The 23654-nt window shown below is 49.3% G+C and overlaps 2 protein-coding genes across 2 annotated transcripts in view; one reads left to right on the forward strand and one right to left on the reverse strand.

Moving 5' to 3' along the window:
* Positions 1-526: 526 nt before the first annotated feature.
* On the reverse strand, positions 527-13942 carry ACP7 (acid phosphatase 7, tartrate resistant (putative)). The gene is made up of 12 exons (XM_004441505.3): positions 13676-13942; positions 8559-8759; positions 8073-8255; positions 7050-7173; positions 6756-6818; positions 6544-6658; positions 6346-6453; positions 6200-6257; positions 6045-6112; positions 5861-5932; positions 2832-2969; positions 527-1710 (listed from the first exon to the last, which is right to left on the reverse strand). The coding sequence occupies exons 1-12, from the start codon at positions 13794-13796 to the stop codon at positions 1645-1647; spliced, it is 1317 nt and encodes a 438-aa protein (XP_004441562.1). The 5' UTR covers positions 13797-13942; the 3' UTR covers positions 527-1644.
* A 348-nt stretch (positions 13943-14290) lies between these two features.
* FBXO27 (F-box protein 27) overlaps positions 14291-23654 on the forward strand; it is a 48278-nt gene continuing 38914 nt past the window's right edge. The window contains exon 1 of the mRNA XM_087421782.1: positions 14291-14994. The gene's annotated coding sequence lies outside the window, so the exon portion shown is untranslated. The remainder of the gene's footprint in view (positions 14995-23654) is intronic.

Genomic DNA, 23654 nt, shown 5'->3' on the forward strand with positions numbered 1-23654 from the left:
AACAAGGTGGCTTTGGTGTCCACCCTCACAGGGGGCACACTGACCACTGAACACGTTAACAGATCAATCAATGAGAGAATTCAAAGAGCTGGAAGTGAGGTAACACAGGATGGGGCAGAGAGCGACTGTGGTGACTTCAGCTGGGGTCATCAAGGGACGGCTGAGACCTGAGGCTAGGAGGTGCCAGCCCGGGGTGAGCTAAGGAGAGGGCACTCGGAGGACAAAGACCCAGTGCACGGGCCTACAGGGAGAAAGAGCTGGTGTCTTCAAGAAACTGCAAGGAGCCGGAGGGTGGGAATAAGATGTGAGGAGCAGAAACTGTGCAGCCCGATGGAGGAGCCCTCAGCCCTGGGGCCAGAGCCCAGCCTTTGCCTAGGACTCCTGGAGTCAGATCATGTCCTTCACCAGCTCACAGCCCTCCTGTGGTTCCTTGTCACTCAAGACGAAGGCTGAGTCCTCCCCGTGGCCCATGAGGTCTCACACCATCTGCCCCGTCCCCTCCCTGCCCTCATCCCACTCTGCCCCTCACTCGCTCTGCTCCAGCCACTCTGGCCTCCTCACTGACACTCTGACAGGGCTGGCCATGTGTTTCTGTCTCAGGGCCTTTGCACAGGCTGTTCCTGCACCTGGACAGCTTGGCCCATGTGGCTCCTCCCTCAGATCAAATGTCACCCTCTCCGTGAGGTCTCCCAGACCATCCTCATGGAAAGTGCAGCTGCCCCCTTACTCTCCATCCCTCTTCCCCGCTTTTTCTGAGCGCTTATCACCATTTACACTGTTATATATTTTACTTATTTATTGTGCCTGCTGTTCGATCCTCTGGTTGGCATGTCAGCGCCATGAAGGCAGGGACCTCTGTCTTGTTCAAGGCTGTCTCCCTGGTACTGAGCACAGGGCCTGGCACACAGTAGGTGTGCAATAAATAATCGTTGAGTAAGTGAAAGGAGATGGGGGGAGGAAGGGAAAAGAAAAAGGGAAGAAAACAGCAGGTTTGTGAGCTCCTGAGGCTCGTCAGCCGCCCAGCTGGGAGGCAGGAGTGTTAACACTTCCCCCCTTCCAGGATACGTCGGTGCCAGGCTGGGAAACTGAGGCACAAAGGGACACTGGTTAGCATTCCTCTGGCCATTGGAGCCAGGCCTGGGGTTGGCCTTGGGGGCTGCCTAGGAGGAGAAAGTCACCAACGCCACCTGCTGGACAGTGGTGTCATGACAGCCATGCCCACCCGCTGACTTGGGACCAGCGATGCCCTTGCCCCTGCGGGCAGGAGAGGCGATGGCCCAGCAGGCACCCCCAGCAGACGTGCAGAGTCCACGGAGCCACAGCACGGGCCTCTTTATTCCCGACGCCCCAGGGGCACCCCGCCCAGCGGTGCTATGCAGGCGGCAGGGCCGTGTCACCCAAGACCTGCCCAGCTCCACTGTCCTGCACACGTGTCCTCCCGACACAGCCAGCCGGGACCCCCGCCTCCCCGGGAGGGGAGAGCTGCCCCAGCTCCCTCCGGGCTGCATCCTCCCCCACACCGGGCCTCCGGAGGGCAGAGGACTTGAGGCCCGCCTCGACTCCCCGCCCAGGGCCTGGGCAGTGTCAGGTCACACCAGCCAAGGCAGCAATGCCCATGGTTCCTGATGAGAGCTGCCCTCATCCCTAGAGGTACATCATCCGGCCCAACAGGGGTCTCACCACCCAGATGTCATCCACAATCTTCCCATCCTGCAAGGGACAAAAACAGAGGAAGTTGTGGAGGCTGAGAGCCCAGACTCTGGGGCCAGGTGGCCTGGGTTCAAATCCCAGCTCTGCTTCTGATGGGCTGTGTGACCTGGGGCAAGTTGCTAGACATCTCTGAGCCTCCATTTTCCTCATCTGAAAAGCGGGGATGATAGTAATAGTACCCACATCATAGATGTTGTGGGAATTAAATGAGATATTTGGGAAGGACTCAAAAGGGAGCCTGGCACACGGCAAACACCGGGTTAGTGTCGACTATTATTATTAAAGCACAATCTGGAGTCAGACAAACCTCCCTTTACACCCCAGCACAGTCACTCTGAGCCCAACTTCCACGGTCTATAAAGTGGGGAGAACAGAAGGAGATAATACACACAGAAGCCTGTCCCTGGTGCATGCACCACTCAATAAATGCTAGTTATTTATAATAAAAAGAACATGGTTCTCTGGGGTCAGATCCCAGCGCTGCCACTCTCCAGCTGTATGACCCTGGGAAAATTACTTCCCCTCTCTGAACCTCAGTTCTCTCATCTGTAAAATGGAAAGAAAATCCACCCCATGGGATTGTTGTGGTGATTAAAGAGCTACTAAATATAAAGTCTTGCCCAGGGTCTGGGACATAATAGATGCTCAATAAATCATAGTTACTATTATTATTCTAAAATTACAAAGGCCAAAATAAAGAAAGATGAGCCATGATTATTTGGGTCCATCTAACCTTCAGCCATCCCTATCACACACACATCATATTGGCTTCCCTCTATCTATCTCCCAACACCTGCCTTTTTCTTCTCCTGCCTCATGTTGCTAAATATCTATAGAATTTACCATGTTTTAGAAACTGTTCTAAGCACTTTATATATAATAAGTCATTCAACCCCCATATAGTCCTATGAGGTAGTAACTATTAACGTTCCCATTTTGCAGATGGGAAAACTGAGGCTCAAAGAGGTTAAATGAGTTGCTTGAGGCCATCCAGGTGGTAGGCAGCAGGGGCAGGATCGGAACCCAGGATCCTGGCTCTAGAGCCCAGGTTTGTAACCACTCGGCTCCAGAACACCCTGGGCATGGTTACTCGGGCAGGTGATTGGGTCCCCCTCACTGACCTGGTCGTCAGACACCTGCTGGATGTGGACGTGGGTCCCATTAAGGATGTGTAGCCGCGTGTATCCATACTCCTTCACACGTAGGGCGCTCCAGGGCCGGGGGAAGAGGGTGAAGGGGGTCAGCCGCTCCTCACAGCCCTGCCGGAGAGAATCAGAGAAGCATTTAGACCCACAGCGGGCCGAGGCAGGTGGAGGACCCGCAGGGGAGCAGAAACTACTAGCCAGGCCAGGACCCTGCCGCCTCCAATGAAGACAAAGTCAGTTAAGACTTGACCTCAATAATACTCACAATTGAGTGTTTTGACCCCGCCAGGCTTCCTGTGCCCCGGGTCTTTGGCTTCTAGAAAAGTGCATGGCTGTGCCAGACTGTCTACTGCAGCATTTTCCAAAAAAAGCCCTGAGCTGGAAGCCACCCAAATGCCCATCAGTGGGGGGTCAGTTAAATAAATTATAGCACAGCCATCACAAAGCAGGGTGATACCGAAAGCCAGCCAAGACTTATTGTTGAGGGGAAAATGCAATTCACAGAACAGAAGAAATCGGTGGGTCTCAACTCTGGCTGCACAGTAGACTCTCCAAGAAAGCTTTTCAAAATCTCCAATGCCTGGGGGAGAGAGAGTGCTCATCCTTGCAATAGGAAGCCAGGTGATGTAAGCAGAGAGGATGAGGAAGCTAGAAAAATCACCATTTTGCAGCCATCACTGCAGTAACTGATTGAAGCACAAATCATCAATGGACGGTAAAGCTAGTGGTGCATGTTTGAGGAACAGGATATTGGTGTAGTCTCAATTTCTCTCTCCCGGAGACACTTGTTAATTACAAAGGGGAAAAGAGGAACCTCCGATGGAGAGGCCGGGCAGACACCACCTCAACCAGGCGATCAAAGCGAACATCGTCAGTAAGGAGACAGGGCCATACCACATTTACAGGGTGGGAAACTGAGGCTTAAAGGGGTTCAGAGATACCACATGCCTCCCAGTCAGATGCACGGGGAAGAACTCAGCCTCACTTTTGTGTATTCCTACCCAAAATGCATAACTTCAATCTAATCATGAGCAAACCTCAGAAAAACCAAAATTGAGGGATATTCTACAAAACGACTTGACCGTACTCTTCAAATTTCTCGAGGTCGTGAAAAATGAAGAAAGAGCGGGGAAAGGTTTCCGATGAAAGGAAGCTAAAGAGACAAGACCCCGAAATAGAACATGTGACCTTAGACTAGATCCTGGGCCAGAAAAACGAAAACTCCTTGCTTTAATTTAAAAGACACGCACGGGACCGTTGGTTGAATCTGAGTGAGGTCTGTAGATTAGATAACAGTAGATATCAATGTTAACTCCTTGAATTGGATTATTATATTGTAGTGATTTTTGCAACTCTTCTGTAAGTCTAAAATAATTTTAAAATTTAAAATTAAAGAAAAATACAAATCTGTGCTGATCAAGGTCAGACTATCGATCACCTGTGGGCCTGAGGAGCCAGCTGGTGCTGAAGACATTCTGTTTCCTGCGCCAGGTGGTGGCTTCACAGGGACATGCATTTCCAGGGCCCCGCCCTCAGCGATTCTGGGGCTTGCTCTGGGGAGGGCCCAGGCAATGGGCTTTAAAACCTCCCCAGGTAATTCTAACGGGCACCGAGGTTGAGAACCGCTAGGGTGTGAAGCAAGGCGAGGCACATCTCTATCGATTCAAGTCCCCCCTTTGTATACGCAGACAACATTCTCAATTGCCCCCTGAGACGTAACAGCTGAAGGGTGGATTAAGATGGGGTGTGGGCAGCTGGTGTTCATCTCCTGCCCTCCGCACTGTTTGAATTTTTATCACAAGAGGTTCTTACTTTGACCTTACTGATTTGTAAGAATCAGCTTGAAAAATAAGCCTTCTCTACTTGCAGAGGTGAGTGATGCCAAGCCTGGGGCGGGGAAAACACAGGCTGATCCTGGAGCACCTTTTGGTGCCGAAAAGTGAGGTGCTCACAAAACGACAGCGGCTTGTCAAAGGGACGCAGGGGCCAAAGCTGGAAAATTTGAGCAGCAACATAAATAACAGTAGCGTTGGATTATAGCCCAGAGAATAAAGTGATTACCCATGAGTTCATATGGTATAAATCAATAACTAACTAACCAAATAGATGGGGCAGTGCATAACTTCCTCACAGGAGGGTTCTAAGGAACAAATCTAGGAGGAACGAGGGAAATAGAAAATCCCCGTTCAAACACCACAGTAATCATCATCGCAGACAAGACCCACTGACAGATTCAAAAATTAGCGGGTGGAAGTTTCAGGGGAAACAGAACATTTGCATGGTCTAAAACTATCCCCTCCAAGATATTTATTAATTAAATAGGGAAATATAATAACTTTACGGTGGAGGAACCCAGCAGACACCTCCGTAATCAGGGGATTCAGAGACACATCCAGAAACGGGACACATCGACGTCAGGTACCTCCTGTCACGAGGCACTGAAAAGGACACAACATCACTTCTGCGATTGTCTCGCCCAAAATGCATAACCCGAATTCCAGCACAAGAAAATGTCAAACAAACACAAATCGAGGGGCATTCTGCAAAACTATTGGCCAAGAGTCTTGAACGGTCTGAAGGAGGAAAGACAGGGAAAGACTGAGGAACTGCCACAGATTGGAGGAGATTAAAGAGAAAAACTAAACACAATGTGGGATCCTAGAGCAGAAAAGGGTCGTTAGTGAGAGAGCTGGTGGAGTGTGAATAAAGTCTGTTGTTCAGTTACTGTAATAATAATCAGCCCTCTGCCCCTGGATCCATCCAGTAGACCTGGGCAACCCCACCCCTGCCACTTACTGACCCTGAGACTTTGAACACTATTTCACAGTCTGAGCCTCTGTTTCTGCATCTGGACAATGGGCATGTTACTAGGGTACCTAAGCTCTAGGGTCAAGGGTTAGTGGTAGCGACTGTATAAGGCTCACAGCTCCCGGGCTGGTACAAGTTCAGCCCCAATAAATAGCAAGAGAAGAGAAGCCGAAGGCGCCCTTCCCCGCCCTGCTCACGGCAGATCCTGTGATGATGTGGACAGGGCCTCGAGGGTTGGTGTAGGGCATCTCTTGGCTGCCGTTAAACACCTGGAGAGGGGGACAAGGGGGAGGAGCATGTCACACCCGGCCATGCCCTTGGGTCTGACCAGGGGTCCACTGACGCCAGCCCTGTGGGCCCTCGGCCCTCCCTGAGCCTCACCTGGTAGTCGTAAATTGGCCACAGCCGTTCGTACGAGTGCTCATGAGCCCACAGCTGCAGGTCAACCCCTGAGACAGAACAAGCGGGGTCAGGCCCCTGAATCCAGGAGAGATGGGGGTGGACCTGGGGCTGGGGAGTCCCCCCAGGGCACTCACCATATTTGTAGAAAAGATCCTCCAGCCCATAGAATTTGCCGTGGAGGCCTTTGCGGACCTGGGCAGGACAAGCGAGGGGGGGAGGGGTGACTCAGGTGGGTCCCCCATGTGGCTGTCAGCACCCCGCCCAGGGAGGGGGGCCTCACCTTGCTCTCATGCCACGTGCAGTCATCCAGGTCAGCATTGGAACAGTACATGGGCCGGTGACCCATGGTAATGATCCACGGCCGGGCTACACGGTTCCTGTTGGCTTCCTAGAGAGAAGGGCCCAGAGTGAGGGGGAGGGTGGGGGAGGGGCGGGGGGGCAGGTCCAAGAGACGAAAGGGGGCCTCCACCCAGGTTACCTGGAGGTCCCTTTCCAGCCAGTGAAACTGTCTCTCTACCAGGTGGCGGCCGTAATGGAGGAAGAAATAGACCTCGGTGGAGAAGGAGATGATGTGCGCCGGGCCCAGATCCCAGCTGGAGGGGTCAAAGGGCAGGGATCAGAGGTGGGGTCTCCTCTGCATCTCCCATCCTTCAGGGGAGAGAGGTCAGTCGCCCAGGTCCCCCAGATTACCTGTACCACAGGCCTTCTGTGTTCCCCGGCATGCTGAAGCGGGCCTTATAGTTAGAGAAGTTGCTGGATAAAAGGAAGTGAAAGGTAGGGGGAGAGTCTGGGTGCCCCCGCCCCACCCCTGCCTCCCCACTGTCAGGACAAGTCTGGCCCCTCGCCCATCCTTCCTCTCCTCTCCTCTCCTCCACTACTACAGATGAGCAGCTGCAGTAGGAGAGACCAAGGCGAGACCCTAAGCAGGACACATCTGTTTTCATTGCCCGGGCCCTCGCCCACCCTGGAGCCCTCGGCCCTCACTAGCGTTCTTCGTGGTTCCCAGGGCACGTCATGTATGGCAGGCTGGCGGCCACAGGTTCAATGAGCCGCATGAACCTGTCCCCGACGCGAGCGTTGTTCTGATCCATGTTGTAGGCAAAGTCTCCTGGGGGGCGGGGGGCAGGGAGAGAGTGAGGATGCAGACCCGGCTCTGCCTTGACCAGCATTGAGAGACTGGTTGCTCACATGTGGGCTGTGCGACCCCTGGCCTCCGAGCCATTCAGGTTCTCTGATCCCTACCTCACACCCACCCACATGTGCACTTGGAACTGTTTCCTGAACCTCTGGTCCCTGAGACCCCTGCAGGACCATGCTAGTCTCTTGTGCTCGGTTCAGCCCCCATCTCTGCCTGCCGTCTTGTCCCCTCCCAGAACAGCAACTACACTGAGACCAACATGTCTGGTACTGTTTTGTACCAGGCACAGTGCCAAATGCTTTACATGCTTGATCGCGTGAATCTTCAAAACATCCTCTGAGGTGGTGTTACTATTCTCTCCATTTCAAATGAGGAAACTGAAGCCCAGAGGGGTTAAGTGTTTGCTCAAGGTCACAGAGCTGTTAGTGGGATCTAGGAATCAAACTCTGGGATTCTGATTCCAGAGTCTGCGGCTTTGAACCGTATCAGCTCAATCTCCATCTCCCATCTGGTTCCCTGTCCCCTCAAATAATAACAGTAATGATAATAACAACTAACACTTAGGTAGCACTTACAGTATGCCAGGCAATGTCAACTTATTGAACCATCACAACAGTCCTGTGAATTCTAAACTAGTCTCAGCTCCAATAATAATCACACAGAGGAGACAGCCAGGGCACATCACTCTAAGTGTTGGAGTCGGGATTTTGCCCTGGGCAGTCTGGTTAACCAGACACCATCTCCAGGGCCAGTCTCATCCCCCATGCCTCCAGACCCACGCTAGCCCCAGCCCAGCCCCCTCCACAGAGCTAACGTTGCCTCCCACCCAGCCCCCTATACCTCCAGGCGCACCCTTGCCGATGCCTCACCTACATGGAGAACAGCATCGTACATGCCCTGCTGGGTGTCCCTGCGCAGCCGGGGCAGGGCCTTCGGGTTGTCAGCCCCCAGGTCCCCAAACACAGCCAGACGGGGGCTCCAGTGCGGTCCATTCTTTAGGGCCCTGAAGCGGAACCGACGGCTCCAGCCCTGAGCACTGCCACAGCGGTAAACTGAGGGGAAGGAAAAGGTCACGGTCAGCTGGGGGCACCCCAGGACGTCCCCTCCACCCCCATCCATCTTCACTTGGCGGGGCAGGGAGTGGAGATTGAATGGGTCTGACTCATGCCCCTTCTGTCCACCTCGCCCCTGGTCCCCAATGCCTTCCATTTTCATCCCAGGGTCTCCTACAATGGGCTTGCAGATAACCAGAGGAGGTGCCAGCCCAGCCTGAGCCATCGGGAGCGGTAGCATCTCGTCCATATCCACTCCTCTTCCCATCCCCCCTCAACACTTCAGCCTGCGACCCCTCTCACCATACTGGACCCCCGGCAGCAGCCGCCGCAGCGTGACCCTGTGTATGTAGAACTTCCTCCGGAGAATGCCCCCGTCCACGAAGGTGCTGACGGTGCCCTGGGCCCGGAGGGGCAGGGGTCCCAAGGGCTGCATCCCGAACTGCACTTCAGAGCGGGTTGGGACCCATGTGGTCCAGGTTACAGTCATGGAGCCCGGCTCCCCTGGGGAGAAAGGAACACAGCGGGCTGGGCAGTGAGGCCTGGGCAGGGCCGGGAGGGCTGCGCGGAGAGAGTGAGGGGCTCTCACACGTTTAGTGGTTAAGGACACATGTTCTTGGGCCGGCCCCGTGGCTTAGCGGTTAAGTGCGCACACTCCGCTGCTGGCGGCCCGGGTTCGGATCCCGGGCGCGCACCGACACACCGCTTCTCCAGCCCTGCTGAGGCCGCGTCCCACATACAGCAACTAGAAGGATGTACAGCTATGACATACAACAATCTACTGGGGCTTTGGGGGAAAAAATAAATAAATAAAATTAAAAAAAAAAAAAAACATTAAAAAAAGGACACATGTTCTGGAGCCTCCCGAGTCCAATCCCAGCTCCGCCATTTCCAAGCTGTGCTTTCCTTAGGCAAGTCACTTCCCCTCTCTGAGCCTCAGTTTCCTTATCTGTAAAATGGAGTAATAATATCTACCCTATGGGGTTCTTGTGAGGCTTAGATGAATTAACATAAGTAAAGCACTTGAAACAGTGCCTAGTACAGTCAGGGTTACATGAGCGAATGAATATTATTATTAATATCATTATTTACTGTGTGCAGGCCCTGTGCCAAATATTTTACAGACATCATTTAGGGGTTGTCAACTCAGATGTCTGGAGGCCAGCTAGGGCACGTAAACGGGGACAAGGGCCAGCTGTAAGGAGTAAGGCAGCAAGGAGTCGTGGAGTGTGTGCAAACCGCAGACCCCGCCCTGTCTAAATGGGACAGCCAGCGCTCAGCTCTGTGACAGCTGCCATGCAGGTAGCAGGCCCAGCGCCACCAAATCTGTCACCTTCTAGCGTAACTCTTTACACGGTGGTTTTTATATCCCAGAGGCATATACAGATATACAAACCCAGACTTTCACGCGATAGCTCCCAATTCATAAATGTTAGCAACCAAATAAAAGTTTTAAAAATCCCGTGTGGCATCCTGTAATGCTAAGAGCATGAGTTCTTCCTCCAGCAGTGCGAAAATGCATGTGCCCGTGGTTATTCATTGCAGCACTGTTTGTAATTGCAAAATATCGAAAACAACCGAAATGCCCAGCCTAGGAGAGTGACTGAACAAGCTATATAGCGTCCGTACAACAGAGCACTGGGCAGTGGTGACAACGAAACAGGACAAGCTCTGGGAACTGACACAGAACAATGTCCAGGACATACAGTTAAATAAAAAGAGCAGAGTACATAAGAGTATCCAGAGTCAGCTGCTCTGCATTAAGGGGATATAAAACAACACCCTGGCATCCCTCATTTGTACAAAAGAAATGCAGGGAGGCTACATCAGAAACTAAAGAGATGGATTCTGACATGGAGTGGATGGGAAGGGGGGAGAAAAAAGAGGGAATGGGGTTGGAGTAGTAGGAACGAGGAAGGAGGACACTGTTCTGAGTCTTTTTTGGATAATTCTGACTCCTAGAACGATGGCCATGTTTTGTATTTCCTTCACACACCCAAAAAATAAACCAACAACCAAAACCACACAGGATGGGAGTGAAGCCTATATAGAATAGAAACACTAACAAATGGAGGTAACTATATTAAAAAATGAATAGTGTAACCACACTGAAGGGGGCGGGAAGAAAAGTAACCATGGGAAGTAGCATCTTGACTGGGCATGACTGCACAGAAATGCCATCATCTAGTAAGTGTCCCTCACAGGGAGATGGGCAAACAATTCTGACACTGCTTTATGCCTCTATGAGCATTGAACAAATAAGTGAGTACATTGCAGACAGTGGGAGCTAAGTTTCTCAATGTTGGAGAAAGAAATTACAAATAAGGCAAGAAGAAGGTTAAAATAAACCCTTGCTGTTGGACTGAAATTAGAGGTATCACTATGCTCTCATGGTATTTCATATATATTCAGGTAGATTCAGAAATATAGATGTGTGCATATGCATGTCAACATACACACACGCATTGCCTAGCTCTGCTTGTGAGCGGGCCTAGAAGCAAGGATGCCTCAGTAGCAATGAGCACACCTCGTGCTCAGATCTTAGTTTCTAAATACCCATTCTTCAGTGAAAGGAACCAGGGCTCCTTGGAGACGCAATTGATTCCAGAGATGGGGCAGGAAATATACAAGATGAGCCTGGAATAATTTGTGGTGCCAGAAAGTGAGGAAGTCCTCAAAAAATGATGGGGGTTTGTTGGAAGAGCACAGAGGCCAATGTGCAGGAATTTCAAAAGACCAAATCTGGGAAATTTGAGCCTCAAAATAAATAACGATAGTATTGGACTTTTAGCTCAAGGAATAAAATAAATATAAATATCCGTGAGTCTGTACTGATATAAATAAGTAATTGAATAAATAAATAAATGGAGAGGGGAGGGACAGCCTTTCCTTACAGTAAAATTTCAACTAGATGGAGAGAGGGAATTAGAAACTTAAAAAATCACGATTAGGCAAACACCATGCTAATAATTGTTGCAGACAAGATCCACCAACGGATGCTAAAATTAGTCGGTGAAAGTTTGAGGAGAAACATGATTTGTACAGTCTCAAAGAATCTCCCCCAAGATATTTATTAACTACAAAGGGAAGAATAATAACTTTACAGTGGAGAAACCCAGAAGGCACCACTTGAACCAAGCAATGAAGGTCAACACCACCAGCAACAGCAATACGCCATGTCAGCATCGTGAACCCTCTGATACCGTGCACCGAGGGGGACACAACAGCACATCTGTGATAGTCTGGCCAGAAAAACACAAAACAATTCCAATCACGAGAAAATGTCAGACAAACCCAAAAGGAAGGAGAGCCTACAAAACAACTGCTCAGTCCTCAAAAATGTCAAGATCACAAAAGATAAGGAAAGACTGAGAACCTGGCGGATTGGAGGGACCAAGGAGACACAACAAGTAAACGCAAAGTGGGATCCCGGATTGGATCCTGGAACAGAAAAAGGACATTAGTGGGAAAACTGGTGAAATTCAAACGAAATCTGCAGTTTGGTCCATGGCGTTGTACCAACGTTCATTTCCCAGTTTTAACAATTGGACCGTGGTTACGTGAGATGTTAACATGAGGGGCAATTGAGTAAGCTGGGGATGTAAGAACTCTGTAATATTTTTGCAAATTTTCTGTTAAATCTAAAATTAGTACAAATTTTAAAGTTTTAAAAACATATATCGTGGGCTCTTGAGCCAGCCTGCCTGGGTTCAAATTCCAGACTGTGTGACCTGGGGTCAGACTCTTCTCTATGAGCCTCAGTTTACTCTTGTGAAATGGGAGTAACAATGGTGCCTCCAGCTGAAGGTCCAATATGAGGCTAAGTGAGTTATCCGTCTGAAGCTCTTAGTAAGAGTATATTTGCGATTATTATCGTGTAGTCCAAACAGGGGCAGCTGAGTCCTCATGGACTTTCACAGCAGCCCCACGAGATGGGTTTTATTGTTCTATTTTATAAAGGCCTCGGGGCAAAGCGCCATGTCCAAGGTCACTCGGCCAGCAACCGCCAAAGCCAGTGCATTCAGACAGTTTCCCATTCCACATTGCAACTAGCCTTTAAGAAAGCGTCTTCCTTAAGTGTCAAGGACACAAAAAACAAGGAAAGACTGAGGAACTGTCACAGATGGGAGGGGTCTAGAGATGTGGCAACTGGATGCAAAGAGGGACCCTGGATGGGACACTGGATTAGAATGAAGGCATCATGGGAAAACTGGCGGAAAGTGACTAGCGTCCACATTCAGGTAGTGATATGACACCGTGTTAATTTCTCGGCTTTGGCAATGGTACCACGGATGCAAAAAGATTAACATTGGGGGTCGCTGGGTGGAGGGGGTACAGGAACTCCGCTATCTTTGCAACTCTTCTGTATGTCTAAAATTATTTCAAAATAGAAAGCTAAAATAATTTTAAAGAGAAACTCCAGTGTGTTGAGTTTTCGGTGCAGTATCAAAAAGGAATGGCCACAATTATCTGAAACTCCTATTAAATTCCTCCTCCCTGTTCCAGCCACACGTCTGTGTGAGACCAATCTTTCCTCATATACATCATCTGAAGCAACATATCGAAACAGGCGTAAGCAGAGGAGATGTGCGGAGAAGCTGGCTGTCTCCGATTCAGCCAGACGTTAGAGACTTAAAAGATGTAAATCAATGCCACTCTTCTTACTAAATTCCTTTTCTTTTGTAGAGTGTAGTCATTTTTCATGAAAAGTGTCATTTACTTTAATACAGAATGAGTTTCTTATTGTTCCTTTTAAACGACAATATTTTTAAAGACGTCAGCTTTAATTTCTAATACGGCAAATATTGCTGGATGTAACACGTAAACCAAACCCCTTTGAGGTGCTCCATAATTTTTCGCAGCACAAAGGGGTGCTGAGACAAAATCGTGTTAGAACCACTGCTACACGCCAAGCTCCGTGTTGCCACTTCACAGGTAACATCTCATTAACTCCTCACCATGAGGTCACACTAATATTACCCCATTGTCCAGATGAGGAGGACGAGGCCAGAGAGGTTAAGTCATTTGCCCAAGGTCACACAGCAAGTAAGGCGCAAAGCTGGGATTCAAGCCCAGGAAGTCTGGGTGCAGAGGGTCCAGAGTCCGAGGTCTCATCCCACAGTGCACCACCACCTCTTGGTCAAGAGCAGGAGGCAGCCTCACGGGGATACAATGAGCAGTGACACATGCGTAAGGACAACAGCAGCCCCCTCTGGAGAGCGCTTACAATGGGCTAGGCATCAGAATCATTTCCCACACGGCCAGATGCACCACTGCTCGTAATCCCCATTTAACAGAGATGGACAACTGAGGCTCAGGAAGATCAAGCCGCCAGCCTAGGGTCCCACAGCAGTCAGGGTCGGATTCCTGAGTCCCCCACCTTGCTGGGAAACACCCAGGGCGGGGTCACAGCCACTTACCTGGGTAGGACAGGTGGACTTGCTCGGGGGCAGCGCTGGGAGCCTCTGGGGATCCCTGGATTCCCAGGGAGAAGAAGAGGAGCAGACAGCAGCAGGACCAGCAGGGACGAAGGGGGCGCATGGTAACCGGATGGTGGGGGCAGAGAGGGGAAGGGTAAGGGTCCGGAGTAGATTAGATTCCGTCAGGAACAGCGGGAGGGGCGGGGAGGGTGGAGAATGGAGGGGGATCAGGCAGTGTCCCGAGGCAGGATGGAGGTCTTCAAGGGGTTGGTTATCCGGATGCTGGAGAGAAAAAATGACGATCACTACAGAGCGGCAGATGCTCTCTGAGGCTCACTCCAGATGAGCGCTCTGCATAGATTAACTCCCGGGAGCCTCCCAGCATTCCTCTGTGTGGTGGCCACTGAGATCATCACCCCAAATCACAGGTGAGGAAAATGAGCAACCCAGTGATTCAGTGGCACCACTGGGATGTGATGGAGCCGGGATTGGTACCCAGGGGCCCTGGTCCAGAGTCCTTGCTCTTAACCATGCTCACTCTCAGTGAAAGAGGTCTGGGAGTGGGGTGGGGGGCTCAGAGCAGAAAGTTGCTTTTGACAGCTCTGTCCCCAGCATTCCATCTTGCTTTTAGTAACCCCCATTTCTTCTACCTTTCTGTCTAGGTCCGCAGCATTCCACTCTGCCCTCAGAGACCTGATTACTACTCCATCCTCCAGCCTTCCATTTTGTTCCTAGTGACCCCAATCTCTCCTTTCCATCCCCAGATCCCCCCAGAATTCCATCCTACCTGGAGAGGCCCTGTTTCCTCTGCCCCTTCCCCAGCATCCCATCCTGCCTCAACCCCTCGCCCACCATCTCCACCTGTCTCTGCCGGCCCTGCACCTGCATACCCACTCCACTTCTCCCCAGCCCTTCCCGGCCCGCTCCTGCTCCCCGAGGACCTGCCCGGGGCGAGCAGGGCCGGGATCGGCAGCCCGGAGGTCGGGAGCTGGGGCAGGGGGCACCCTCCCGGTCCCCAGCTCACCCTCGGGGGCGCCACCTGCCCGCGCGTGCGTCTCTGGCCACCTGCGCGGCAGCGGTATTTATGAGTCTGCAGGCGCCGAGGCATCCCGCCGCCCACAGCAGTCCCAGCCCCGGAAGAGCCTGCTCTCTCGAGGTGACGGGCTCCCCAGACAGCCGGGGCCCCGGGTCCCACAGGTCCGGCCGGTCTTGAGCGCCACCCGCCCACCCCTCCAGGGCGGGGCCCCGGAAAGGGGACCCGGGACTTTTTGGTACGTCGCCGCCGCCGTCTCCAAGCCACCAGGTGAGCGCCCGGACAGGTAAGTCTACGCTCGTCCCCCAGGCGCCCCACCCCGCAGCTGCGAAGCCCCCGGGGCACAGACACCTCCTGGCCCTGCCGGGTCCCGCCGTACCCAGCTGTGCTGGCACCGGCGCCTGCCAGCCGGGCATCCCCCGTCCCTTCCCGCCGCGCCGGCTGCATCTGCCTCGCAATTCCTTCCGCCTTCCTCCTCTCCAAGCTCAGCCCACTGATTCCTCCCCAGACCCCCGGGCGGAAAACAAAATCTAAAATCCACGGCTGCCAGCGCCGCTTCTGAGCTGTGCGCCCTCGGCGGGTTACTCGACCACTCTGGGCCTCCGTTTTTCACCTGTCAAAAGAGGGTGGTAACAGGACGTACCCCACGGGATGTTGTGAGAATTAAACAAGTTGACGCATGAAATTTCATGCTGAGAACGCGGCCTGGCCCAGAGTAAGCGCGGGATAAATGTTAGCTGTTGTTTTTATTATTATTAACGCATGAACTCCAGAAATGGCCCCCGGCTCTAGGCGGGAGCAAGTGAGAATGTTCCCTGTAAAGCTTTGGGAGCTGTCTGAGGTTGTGAGTGGTGAGCTTGGGGGTTCTGGAACAGCAGGAAAGTCTGAGGGTCCAGATTCTCAGTTGTTCCCTCTTCCTGTCTGCAAATAAAATGACCCCACGACTTGGCTTTGTAAATTGAAAGTACAGCAGCGTCTGCAGGTTGGGGACACAGATGTCGGAGACCGACACTGAGGGTGGGGGGGGGGGTTCAAGAGGGGCCTTTTGCACTGTTTGGATTTTTTCCCACCTTCCAGAGTCTCCATAACAGCTTAAAATGGAAGAGAAAACAGCTCTCTTAGCTGTACTCAAATACCCTCCAGACCTCCCCACCCACACCCACCCCATCAGTGGTAACTTCCACTTAGTTTTAGTTTTTCTGGTTATCTTCCAGAATCTGAGGTTCCTAAGGTTTTTGTGCTCAAAACACCTATGGCAGGCTGGTGAAACCCATCTCAAAATCGTGTTTTTACATGCATAAAATAAATACACAGGATTACAAAGGAAACCAACACTATTGAAGTACAGATATACAAATATTTTTTATTGACGTATAATTGACATACAATGTTTTACTAGTTTCAGGTGTGCATCATAGTGATTCGATATTTACATGCATTACAAAATGATCACCACAATAAGTCCATCTGTCACCATACAAAGTTATTACAATATTATTGACTATATTCCCTATGCCATACATTACATCCCCATGACTTATTAATTTTATAACTGGAAGTTTGTATACAAATATTTTTAAAACAAATATGTGATACGGTAATATATGTGCTTTTATTAACGCATTAAACTTCAAGATCTAGTGACAGGTCCAAAAATTATGGTAATTGAGAAGTTGGGATGAGAGTATAGCAGATGTTTGAGGGTCCTGCTGTGGGATTTGAAAATATCTGTGATTTCTTCTCCTGGCAAAGCCAGAAACCTGCTAACAGTCTTGTGGTCCATTGCCACCCCTGCCTCATGACAGAAGGACGTGCTAAATTTCAATTATATCAGCAGTTCTTAAACTTGATCCTCTTAAAAATTATCGAGGACCCCAAAGAGCTTTTGTATATGTATATTTTGTATACATATATTTTATATATACACATATATTTTACATATATACATATATTTTACATATATAGATTTTATAGATATACATATATTTTATATGTGTGTATAAAATAAAACCAAGAAGCTTTTATTTATTTATTTTTTTTTTAAAGAAAGCTTTTTTTTTAAAATTATTTATTTATTTATTTGTCCCCCAAAGCCCCAGTAGATAGTTGTATGTCAAGCTGCACATCCTTCTAGTTGCTGTATGTGGGACGCGGCCTCAGCATGGCCAGAGAAGCAGTGCGTCGGTGCGTGCCCAGGATCCCGGCTGGGCCGCCAGTAGCGGAGCGCGTGCACTTAACCGCTAAGCCACGGGGCCAGCCCGAAAGAAGATTTTAAAACACGAGAATACACACGCATGCATTCCATGAGCCATCAGGGTGATGTGTCATCACAGGGCAGGCAGCCTTTGGAAAGTGAAAGTGACAAATACAGCTTAGTACTATTATGAAAATAATTTTGACCTCATTAACCCCCTGAGAAAGGTCTTGGGGACTCGCAGGGGTTCCCAAACCATATTTTGAGGACTGCTGAATGAAATCAAAGAGGTCATTGTTTTTCCCATCCAAGTTCACGCAGCCCCTGAAGTCCATCCACCAACTCAGGTTAAGAAGCCCCATGGAGCCCGGCCCCGTGGCTTAGCGGTTAAGTGCACATGCTCCGCTGCTGTCGGCCCCGGGTTCGGATCCCGGGCGCGCACTGACACACCGCTTCTCCGTCCATGCTGAGGCCGCGTCCCACATACAGCAACTAGAAGGATGTGCAACTATGACATACAACTATCTACTGGGGCTTTGGGGAAAAAAAAGGAGGAGGATTGGCAATAGGTGTTAGCCCAGGGCCAGTCTTCCTCAGCAAAAAAAAGAGGAGGATTAGCATGGATGTTAGCTCAGGGCTGATCTTCCTCACACACACACACACACAAAAAAGAAGCCCCATGGAATTGGACCTGTTGGTCCCCGATGTGGTGGGTGAGGGCTCATAGCTCACTTGTGGCTTCTCCCCTCCTCTCAGGACAGCCATTGAACTATTTCTAGTTTCTCCTTTTAGATACCATTGTGTTTTGTGAAATCTACTTCCACTTCTCTATTTCTCATTTCATTCCTCGGAAAGAAGAACTTGTGGGGGTGAACAGAGCATCTACTCTGGGGCCAGGTGGCCTGTGTTTGGATCCAGCTCAAGCATTCACCAGCTTAGGCAAGTTATTGAACCTCTCTGTGCCTCAGTTTCCCCATCTGTTAAATGAGGAAAATAATAGTAAGTGTCTCATAGGGTTGCTGTGAGGATTAAATAAGGTAGTAGATATAAACCACTCAGAACAGTGCATAGCACAGAGCAGGTGCCACCCACATCCCTCCCAATCATTATTATACCCAAAACATCTAGTCCACTGGGTTTGTAAGATAAGGCTATGAAGAACCTTCTTTTCTAAATCATTTTTAGATTAAACTTTTTTGATTGTGAAATAGGACACGCATACAGAAAAGTATGTGAAACATAAACGTTCCACTTAATGCCTTATGACAAAGGGAACACACCTGTGTAACCATCAACCAGGTGAAGAAACAAATCTTACCAGCTTTCCACAAGCCCCCTTCTGCCTCCTTCCAGACATTACTTTCTCCTTCCCCGTGAAGGTACCCACTTTACTTTTACCTGATTTTGGTTTCAACACTTAAGTATGCCTCTTTATATACAATAGTTTTATTTTGCCTGTTTTCCACATGATATAGATAGAATTATACCCTATGAACTCTTGTGTCACATTATGATTGTGAAATTCATTGAGGTTGGGTGCATAAGTGCAATCCATTCCTTTGTGTGAATATACATGATTTATTTATATACCAACTGGTGGTGGAAATTTGAGTTGTTTCCATTTTTTGGCTCTTGCAAATAGTATTGCTCTTAACATTCTAGTATATATTTTGTTCTAGTACATTCACAACATAGTGTGAACATATATACACGTTTCTCGTGGGTATGAACACGAGTAGAATGGCTGGGTCATAGGGAATATATATTTTTATCTTTAGTAGATACTATCAAGGAGTTTTCCAAAGTGGTTGTAATAATTTCTTCTCCTCCCTCCAGCCATGTTGGAGCATTTCCATTGCTCCACATCCTCACCAACAGTCGGCTGTGTCAGGCGTTTTACTTTTAGCCATTCTGTAGGGTGTGTAGTGCTAGCTCATTGTAGTTTTAATTTGCATCTCCCTGATGAGTAATAAAATTGAACATCTTTTCATTTGCATATTGGCCTTTTGACCAAGCCCTTTTTTGTGATGTGCTTGTTCAAGTGTCTCTCTCAGTTTTCTATTGGGTTGTCCAACTTTTAAATGGATTCATTCTTGGGCCGGCCCTGTGGCTTAGCGGTTAAGTGCTTGTGCTCCGCTGCTGGCGGCCCGGGTTCGGATCCTGAGCGCACACCGACGCACCGCTTCTCTGGCCATGCTGAGGCCGTGTCCCACATACAGCAACTAGAAGGATCTGCAGCTATGACATACAACTATCTACTGGGGCTTTGGGGGAAAAATAAATAAATAAATTATAAAAAAAAAATAAAATAAATGGATTCATTCTTTATATATTCTGGACACCAGCCATTTGTTAGTTGTATGTACTATGAACATCTTATCCTACTCTATGGCTTGCCTTTTCATTCTCTTAGTGGCATTTTTCAATGAACAGAAGGTCTTCACTTTAGCACAGTCCAATTTCTCAATCTTTTCCTTTGGATGGTTATTTTTGCATCTCATTTAAGAAATATTTCCATGCCTCCAAAATGCGTTGATATTCTCTTCTGTGATTTTCAAAAGCTTTGTCATTTTGCATTACCTTTAGGTTGGCAGTCTATCTGGAACTGATTTTTGTGTATGGTGTGAGGTAAGGTTTTAAATTTTATTAAAATAGTACACATGGCTAATAAAATAAACAAGTCTACTTTCTTAAGGAGACTTCTTTTTAAAGTATGTTGCCGTTATGAAAGCAAATCATCTTATTACTGAAAAATAAGTAGAAAGAGCCAGAAAAAGTTTAACAGCTCAGGGAACTGACAAATCTGAGTCTGAATTCTGGTTCTGCCACTTCATGGCTGGGTAACATTGGGCAAGTCCTGCCCTTCTCTTAGCCTCAGTGACCTAGTCTCCAAAATGGGTATAGCAGCACGAACCTCACAAGTACCTGGAAAGATACGGCATGTAAAGCCAGTCTTACAGGGCGGGGCACAAAGAAAGAGCTCAACTAATAGCAGCTGTAATTATTAACAAAGGATTTAGTTTAATCACTCCGTGTCCATTTACCCCTAAGCCACCACTGGTAACGGTGGGTGCACCTCCTTGAAGCATTTTTTCTTAGTCACCAGATCTGAGTTAATTCGTGATCACACTATAGTCCAATATTATTTTTGCTGGACTGTTCTAAACATTCTTTTTCCTGGCTGCATGATATTCCATTGTGTGGCATACTTCACCAACTCTGAGGAGAAGAGAGATGGCATTAATGGGTAAAAGTCAAGGCTTTGGAGCCAGATGGTCCGGGTTCAAACCCAACTCCAATATTTAGCAGCTATAAGTCCTTTGCCTCTCTGTGCCTCAGTTTCCTCATCTGTAAAATGGGGATAACATACCACACTGCATATTTGACATATTTTAGAGAGTCGCTGTGAGAATTAGGTGAGTAAATGGAAGTAGTGAATTAAGAACAGTAACAAAAATAGTGCTTGTTGTAAATTTGTAAAATGCTTTCAATTTTCCCTGTGTTTGAAATTTTTCATAATAAAATGTTGGGAAAAATACTCAAGGAGATCCACGTAGCTGTTGTTGTTGATGGTCGTGGTGAAAACAGAGCAATTGGTTCCTGAGTGCTTGGCATGTGTCAGGCACCCTGTGTATGAAATAGTCACTGAATGGCCCTGAGAATCTTTAATGCAGACTTTAGGAGGCCCATTTGTCAGAGAAGGGAACTGAGGCTCCGCAAGGCTTAGCACCTCATGGTGCGGTCTTCAGGTCGCTGATGTGGCGGGGGGCAGAGGAGGAGAGTGAGATCCAGATGAGGGCAGTGGCAGAGGGACAGCTCCCTTCCAGGAGGCTGGCATACACCTCAGGACAGTGACCTGGGCCGACAGGTCTTGGAGTCCCCCTGGGGGATGACCCTCACTTCTCAGCCGCCTTGTATGGAGCACTCTCCATGGGCCAGCATCGTTCTGCGTGCTTTGCGTGAATGACCTCATTGATGCTGCACCCGGATTATTAACCCCGTTTTATAGATGGGGAAACTGAGGCTGAGAGAGATTGAGCAATTCAACTACGATCACACAGCTGGTATGTAGTCAAGCTGGAACTAAAACCCTGGCGTGTCTGATTTGAAAGCCTGGGATGTGAACGCTTTTAGGAAAGACTTTTCCCCACTTGGGATATTATCTATTGAGAAATCCTGTCAGCTGCACCCTCAGATTTACCCAGAATCTGCCCACTTCCCTCGCTTCCTCAGCGTCTAGCCATCATCCCCTTCCTGGACCATCTCAGCAGCCCCTCTCTGGACTCCCTCCTCCTGTCCTGCTCTTGGCAGTCTTCCCCACAGGCAACCAGAGGGACCTTGTGATCGCTTCAGTCAGATCATGCCTCTCCCCGGCCCAGAGCCCTCCTGTGGCTGTATCTCACTCAGCGTAAAAGCCAGAGTCATCCCCATGGCCCACCCCACATGACCTGCCCCTGTCACCATTCTGTCCTCATCTCCCACTACTGACCCCCTGTTCACTCTCCTCCAGACACAGGGACTTCCACACTGTTCCTTGAACACAACAGACACATTCTTACCCCAGGGCCTTTGCACTGGCTGTTCCCTCCACCTGAAACATTCTTTCCCGATGCCCACATAGCTCCCTCCCTCTCTCCTTCAGGCTTTACCCAAATGTCACTTTCCCAATGAGGATCTCCTTGACTTTCTAACATAAAATCACAATCCACCTCCACATTCCACTACCAATCCCCTAAGCCAGGGGTCTGCAAACTTTTTCTGTAAAGGGCAAGATATTAAATAGTCTTTGTGGGCCATCTGGTCTCTGCCACGGCTACTTGACTCTGTGTTCATAACACAAAAGCAGCCATAGACAATCTGTAACCCAGTGAGCATGGCTGTATTCCCATAAAACTTTATTTATGGACACTGAAATGTGAATTTCATGCAAATTTCATGTGTCACAAAATCTTCTCTTGATTTCCTTTTCCCCACCCTTAAAAGATGTAAAAGCAAGTCTTAGCTTGGGAACTGTAAGAAAACAAATAATGGGCCAAATCTGAGCTGCAGGCTGCAGTTTGCTGCAGTTTGCTGACCCTTGCCCTAAGCTCACCCTGCCCAGTATTTTCACATAACATTCATCACCTTCTAACAGAACGTTTATATAGAACAGTAATATTTATGTGTTGTTTACTGTCTAACTTCCCCACTAGACTGTCAGCTTCAGGAAGGCAGAGATTCTGTCTGTCTGGCACATGGTAAGTGCACAGTGAAGATTTGTTAAATGAGGGGCCGGCCTGGGTAAGTGGCGCAGCTGGTAAGTGCACGCGCTCCGCTTTGGAGGCCCGGGGTTCGCAGGTTTGGATCCCGGGCACGCACTGACGCACCGCTTGTCAAGCGGTGCTGCGGCGGCGTCCCATATAAAGTAGAGGAAGATGGGCACGGGTGTTAGCCCAGGGCCAATCTTCCTCAGCAAAAAGAGAAGGATTGGCATTGGATGTTAGCTCAGGGCTGATCTTCCTCACACACACACAAACAAGATTTGTTCAATGATTGAATGCATGAATGAATCCTAACGACCATCGCAAGCATGAACCCTCTCTCCTTCCATACCACCTTCCTCATCAGGGGTAACCATGGCCAGTGCCCATACCTGAAGGCCCTGCTGCTTCAGGAGGAACCTGGCTAAGAGCTGGGTCCAAGAATTTGAGATTGGGAGGAAGAGGCAAGTAGAGAGCCACTTCCTCTCATCCCAACCTTTGGGCTCCATGATTTCTTGTTGACTGTGATGTCATGTGTCAGGGGACCTGTGAGCCACCGGAGGTGAGGGGCATGCCCAAGGCACAGCTCACCTCCTGGGAGATGCCACCCTGCCTCAAATTATGGCAGGAAGGAAGGGTGACTCACCCCCTCAGATATGGAAGCTTCCTGTGACAGACTCAGGGCCGCCCCCCCGGATACTCAATCTCCCGCCCACCTGAGGCCTCATCCTTGTCATCATGGTGAGCCATGGGTGCTCACTATGTGTCAGGTACCACAAGTGTGATTGTGTGGCTTCCATACCCATCCTCACACCTCCATTTTCTAGAAGAGGAAACTGAGGTTCAGAGAAGTGAGCTCAGTTACCTGAGATCACACTGTTAGTAAGAAGAGCTGGGACTCGTTCCCAGGGCCCTCTGCCTCTGGGGCCTTAGCCATCGGGCTCCCCTGTCTCTAAGTCATCCCTCTGCCCAGAGACATTGGCCATCACATCCTGGATTTTAGGCCCCAAGTCCAGTGGCATCTCCCAATAGTGTCCAATCACGGGGTGGGAGTGATGGTTCCATAAGATCCAGAATTGAGGCCTGGGACAGAGTAAACCTCAACAAATGTGAGCTCTCTTTAGTATTTGCCCGACTATTTATTGCACTGTTGTTTGGCTACATTTTCGCCTTGAGGGGTGAGGGAGGATTTCAAAGTCAACATATAAGAGTTAAAAGCAGATATTATTTTAAATTACCTTTAAAAAAAAAACTCTTCATATATCTTCAAAAAGAAAATATCTCCAGTGGGTACCAGGGCACCATTCTAAGCACTTTACACATCCTCATAACAAGGCTGTGAGGTAGGGATTTCATTATACCCATTTCACAGATAAGAAAAGTCGAGCATAAAGTTCCTGTCTGGGTAAACCACCACACAGACATCTTGGTTTTCCTCAAATGTTGGAGTTGATCACTGAACGGTGGTTTGGATAAAGCTTGAGTTGAGGTTAAAATCTGAGACCAGTGAAA

Source organism: Ceratotherium simum, chromosome 33 (assembly GCF_057802395.1).
Source record: "Ceratotherium simum simum isolate JZ-2026a chromosome 33, ASM5780239v1, whole genome shotgun sequence".
Classification (NCBI taxonomy): Eukaryota; Metazoa; Chordata; class Mammalia; order Perissodactyla; family Rhinocerotidae; genus Ceratotherium; species Ceratotherium simum.